The 6097-nt window shown below is 43.0% G+C and overlaps 1 protein-coding gene across 1 annotated transcript in view; it reads right to left on the reverse strand.

Annotated features, from left to right (window-relative positions):
• Positions 1 to 6097, reverse strand: part of PKP2 (plakophilin 2) — a 73210-nt gene that overhangs the window by 3952 nt on the left and 63161 nt on the right. The window contains exon 13 of the mRNA XM_014539241.1: positions 5412 to 5601. Within this exon, the coding sequence (XP_014394727.1) occupies positions 5412 to 5601 (190 nt within the window). The remainder of the gene's footprint in view (positions 1 to 5411; positions 5602 to 6097) is intronic.

Below are 6097 nucleotides of genomic sequence, written 5' to 3' on the forward strand. Positions count from 1 at the left end.
TGAGAGGCCGGCAAGTGAGGCGGGGAACGTTGGAGTCTGCAGCAAGCAAGCCTCCCTGCTCGCTTCAGTGCCTGGCTGCCGGCCGCCATCTTGGCTGACAGTTAATTTGCATATACTCACTGATTAGCCAATGAAAAGGGTAGCGGTCGTACGCCAATTACCATGTTTCTCTTTTATTAGTGTAGATACTGTCATTTATAGAATATATATGTATGCTTATAATGTGTGTGCATGTATTTTTATCAGGAAAGTGTGACTGAAAAATATATATCCTTCTCTTAGACTGAGTGACTCTATAGGTAGGAATAATTTTTTCAAGTTAATAAAATAAATTCTTGTTGGAACATTTGTTAAAATAGGCTCAAGATGTCTTTGTTCTTGTGCAGAGCAAATGTCAAATGTGTTCCTGTTTTAAATCCAAGACCACTGAATTTGACATTGTATTTAGTTTTTGATGTTCTGCTTTTAAATTTGTCCTAAATTTCCTGTTTCTGGCTGAGGAGAAAATGCTTTCTTTGATCTTTTTCTCGTCTACCACCTGAACTTTCTTTTAACAAAGAAACATATCTTTTATCTTTCCTATCATAGGAGTTTGTAAACATGCAACCAAGAATAGAGAATGCAAAGCTGTATGGAGAAGCGCATGCTGGGCTCATTCTTCAGCTAAAAGCCTTTCTCTTCCACACCAACCGGGCAGAGAGGGTAAGGCAGATCAGCACCCTACAGAATTTTTTAGTTACCTCATGGATTTCTCAGACTAGCTTGTTTATAACTGAGATACTAATTAATCCATGAAAGCTATGGGTCCCTAATATTTAAAATTGGAACGAGTTCAACAGCAAGTGAAGGGGAACAGAATACACCACCCCAAAATATGCCTCTCTGGCACGGGATTATTTTAGCTGATTATGTTTAAGAAACAGCAGACAAAGGGAAAGCTCTGAAAACTGAGTGGAAGTTACCCTTGAAAGAGACATTTATAAGGAAAATCTCCATTTGTAAGGAGTTTCTGTACCAGAAAGTGAGGGATGACTAAATCTTTAGAAAGTTTGATCAATGGAGAAGGCAAGGAGTTAAATCTGCCTGACAACCCTTGTTTACTGTGCTTTTCCTGGGAATCCCCCTAAACTGGCCTCCCCTCTTCCCCAGCATCTTTTGTTAGAGGCTTGGGCCATTTCTAGGAGTTACTCAGTTTTCCTGGGTCTCTCCCAAGGATACAGAAGGTCTATATGTTATCAAACTTCCTTTGTTTTTCTTTTGTTAATCTGTCTTTTTTTATTGCAGGGGTGTCTCAGCCAAGAACCCAGTGATACTGTTGTAATTAACCTAGTTAGTAGTAACAGGAAAGGAGCAAAGGGAAGGCCAAATATTATAGACATGTCATTTAGGCAGTTTCACCAGGAAGTTAAAGCTTTACACTCCCCAGGGAGCCGCCAGTCTATTCCCTACAGATTGCTGGAGGAAGGCACTGAACAGGGGGCGAGAGAGACATGACCAGTAAAGTTTGGGTGACATTGGGAAGGTACTTGTTTGTCAGTCACACCTGGGAAAAGGTCATTGGCCAGAATGGGCGTGGCCACTGCAAGCACAGGAACATATAATCCCCTAAACAAAAGAGTTAGCTCTCTCGTTTTTTCTTGGTTCCTCTTATGCTCTTAGCGCGCTGTGCTCTTGATTGACTCCCAGTTTTGGGGCTCTCACACTCCTGCTTCCTGCATTCACCCACATGACCACCCCTACACACAATGGACCAATGGACTATATAACTAGCCTGCTGCTGAACTGGACCCGGCTGCAATGTGGAATGGAAACTGTGGACACTGACTTTGCTTTTAGCTCTACTGAAGCCCCAGCTGTACTCCTTCAAGAACTGGATTAAGGGAAATGGGACTTTGGAAACCAAGGGATGTAATTCAACGCAAATAAAAATCACTCATCCTCCCGTGTGAGTCTCAAAAAATTCTTTTTCTTGCGATATCATAAGGACTCCACCCCCAATACCTCAATTCCCCCGATAACACTAAAAGGGTAGAGAAAAAAGTATTTTTTCCTCCCCTTCGCAAGGATGTTATATTTATAAAATTTGTTTATAAGTTGGCTGTTGACACTTGGGAACTCACTTATTCAAAGATAAAATGATATAAATGATAATTGGTCCCCAGGCTAGCCCGTGTGAAAGGATTTCAACCTACAATGAAACCAGAGGATATGAAATAGAGAATGTCATGCATGCCCCCTCAGAAGAAGAGAACTTATGAACTGAGAGACTGACTCCCTGTAAATGTCTGATTAAAGAAGACTGAGACTCCCCGGAAGCTCGCTGCAGCATGGGTTACTGCACTGTCATTTCTCTGCTACTCCTGAATGAGCTCAAATTCTGGGAACCTGAGCTTGCCTCAGTTAATGTCTTCATTTAAATTGATGCCATAAATTACAGGTCAGCTGTACAACACTTTAGCAAGCAAGGAGCATCAGGCACAGACAGTAGAAATTCCTTGTTGACTTTTTCTCTTTTCTTTTTTTAGAAAGGGCATGCGAGGACTGGCGCACAAATGGACACTTGGGGCAACAAAGAAATAACAGATTAGCTCCTCCCTATGTTGCTAAGCTACAAGAAGTTCCCCAAAGTGATGGTGTTAAGCAGAGGTAGTTAGCTAGTTATTAATAAAGAGAGGGGCCAAAGGGGATTCAGACATTGAACTTAATAAACTAGGGAGCTGAATCAAATATTAAGCTTAATAAACTGGGAAGCGAATCACACATTGGGCCTGCTTCACTAGGAAGTTACAGCATCCCATTAAGCTGGATTTACTAGGAGGCTATAGCATTAAATTCATGTACACACTCCAGGGTATCATGGAGGAGACTTAACCCTCCAAGCAGCCAGGAAAATCTTCCAGGGGGGTGCTGCCTGATGATACCAGATTATGGGACGGAGGAGGAGGGAAAACTCCTCTGCTCAGCACATGCACAGTAGAAACCAGATGACGCAACAGAATTCTTAAAAGTCCACATGGCACAGGGGAGGAGCTTCTACTTGAAGCAAGTGAACTAAAAGCCAAAAGGTGATATAAAGAGGCAGAGCCTAGCCTGGAAAAATCTGGGAAAAGAATCAGATTGGATAGGGGGCATGAAACCCTGGTAGGTCCAGGAAAGGGATTGGTTAAGGGCAGGGCCCAATGAGAGCCCAGGAGAAATCAGGAAGTGGGTTGGATGGTTTGAGGGACACCTTGCCCGTTATGGAGAACCGAGAAAAAACATGGAGGATTGTCAGAAGTTTCAAGGAAGTTGCTGCCAGAGCCTGCCCACCCCCTACATCCCCGAGGGTGTATTATTTCTCTTCACCCCAATAAAAATCTTACCACTACATTTAAACTTCTCCATGCATGAGCCCTTTGAAATTTCTTTCTTGAGACACTACAAAAGAGCCCACTTTCACCAGCAACAATAGTGTGTACTCCAATGTGCCTGTTACGTCTGAGTACTCAAATAAGTAAAATCATGCAGTCTTTTGGAAATTTGCTTAGAAGTTTGGATGACTACTGCAAATAGTCATTTCTGTTTTGCAGCAATAATTCGCTTTTTTCCCACAAAGACAGACCAACTGCTATTTGCCAGGCTCTGGGAACAGGTGAATACTCCCTGCTCTTAGGGAACTGACCTTCTAACCAGTGCTCCTTTTAATCGTGTGACTCTGGCTCTGAATGGGGTCTTCCCTCCCATGAACTTTGCCAGAGGGGGGCTCAAAGCACAAAGGGTTTATACTGGGTGGGGCTGTGGTAGAGGACACAGGTGATCATCCAGGATGCCTCAGACCCCGCTGCTCACCCTTGTGTGGCCAAGCACATGCTTGTCCATTACAGAGGAAGTCCATTTGCTTTGCAACTCGTTAGAACTGGGCTATAACATTTCTCTCTTTTTTAGTTATTTACAAAAGTAAGTTGTCTTTAACAAGTCAAACAATTCAGAATTGTATAAAGAGAAAAAGATAGTAATCATGCCCCCTTTAGATCCTATCACTCTAAATTAAGTAATAGTAATAATTTGATTATACAAGGTTTTTCATTCTCTTCCTTTCTTTTTATTTTATTACTAGAGGCCCGGTCCACGAGATTCATGCACTTGTGGGGGGTGGGGGGGTCCCCTCAGCCCAGCCTATGCCCTCTCACAGTCCGGGAGTCCTTGGGGGATGTCTGACTGTAGGCCCATGGGGAGCGGGCCTAAGCCATCAGTCAGACATCCTTAGCGCTGCCACAGAGGCGGGAGAGGCTCCTGCCATCACTGCTGCGCTCGCCAGCTGTGAGCCCTGTGGGAGTGCACTGACCACCAGAGGGCAGCTCCTGCTTTGAGCGTCTGCCCCTTGGTGGTCAGTGCACATCATAGCGACCGGCTGTTCTGCCGTTCTGTTGATTTGCATATTAGCCTTTTATTATATAGGACTAGAGGCCCGGTGTACGAATTTGTGCACAGGTGAGGTCCCTTGGCCTGGCTGGCAATCGGGGCTGATTGGGGCTGTCTTGCCTAGTCCTGATTGGGCCGATCGGAGTCAGCCAGCCAGGGGGAGGGACTGTGGGAGGTTGGCCAGAGGCAGGAAGTTGGCTGTGGGATCGCACTGACCACCAGGGGGCAGCTCCTGCATTGAGCGTCTGCCCCCTGGTGGTCATTGCATCGTCATAGCGACCAGCCGGTCAACCGGTGGTCCGGTTGTAATGGTCACTTAGGCTTTTATATATATAGTTATTTTAAATCCTTATCCGAGGATATGTTTTTATTAATTTTTTAGAGAGAGAGAGAAAGGGAAAGAGAAACATCGATGTGAGAGAGAAACATCGACTGGCGGCCTCCCATACTTGCCCCAACAGGGGATTGAATCCACAATCCAGGTATGTGCCTTGGCTGAGAATCGAACTCGCAACCTTTTGGTGTATGTTCCAACCGAGCCACTGGCCAGGGCTCTTCCTCCATTTTTAAATGGGGAAAATTCAAAGATAGAAATGGGGATGTGGGATGATGTATATGCATTAGACTTCTCTTCTCAAAAGGGAACAAGAAGTGGAAGAGATGTGACAGAGAAAACTGGGAGAGGAAGAATGTATTATGCTGCCTCCCACTTGTGTTATCACTACTTCTTCTTAGCCACCTGGGCCAACATGGGCTCCACAGATTTCAGGAAGGGTAGTCCCTGTCCATAGTCCTCCCACTCTGCCTACATTCTGCTGTTCTTAAATCACAGCTGACGTTCTGGGAAACAAATTAATTCATCAGGTCAATAAAATGCTGGAAGCTCTGGAGTTTGACCACCTCTGAATGTTGCCCATGGTCCACAGTGACAATGTTTACAACTAGATTTACACACGGGAGTGGTGGTGGGAAAGGGGAGACAGCCGATGGGCAGATGCTGAAGGACTTACGTATCGCCTGCGCTGATAGTCATAATTTTCTGCAGGCCCCCAGTGTTTAGAAGGTCCCGGGCATTCTGGTAACTGTTCTGGGTTAAGTTGTTCAATGTGTAACAGGCAGAGGCTGTAGTTTCAATGAGAAGCTCAGTACTTGGAACTGTGTCAGGAATTATGGCAACCAAATCAGGTAGAGTTTCTTTGGCTACAAAATGAAAGAAAAAGAACACTTGTTTACAAAGACTGTTTTTTAATCTCAAGATCCCAGTAAGTTTTGGGTAAAGAACATTTTAAAGAGGAAATACAGCATATGGAAAGATGTAACCTCTCTAATATTGGAGTTTTGAAAGGATTTTTAAAAAGATGATGCTGTTTGCTCAATACACTGGAAATCTTTTCAGAAAGGAATTTGATAGAAATAGCAAGAAATTTAAAAATTTTCACATTCTTTGTTTGACTCAGTAATTCCACTTCTAGGAATTCAAACTAAAGATATCACTTTAAAAATAGAAAAAGCTTTATGTAGAAATCTTTATTATAGCATTATCTATAAATGAAAAATTATAATAAGTCTAATAGAATATAATACATCTGCAAAGAGTTTTATGTAAAATATATCTATGAAGCACACAAATAATATGAATATACTTATATTAATATTCTATATAAAAATCTATACTTATTTATATAAAGAATACATA

This window comes from Myotis brandtii, unplaced genomic scaffold (genome assembly GCF_000412655.1).
Source record: "Myotis brandtii unplaced genomic scaffold, ASM41265v1 scaffold209, whole genome shotgun sequence".
Classification (NCBI taxonomy): Eukaryota; Metazoa; Chordata; class Mammalia; order Chiroptera; family Vespertilionidae; genus Myotis; species Myotis brandtii.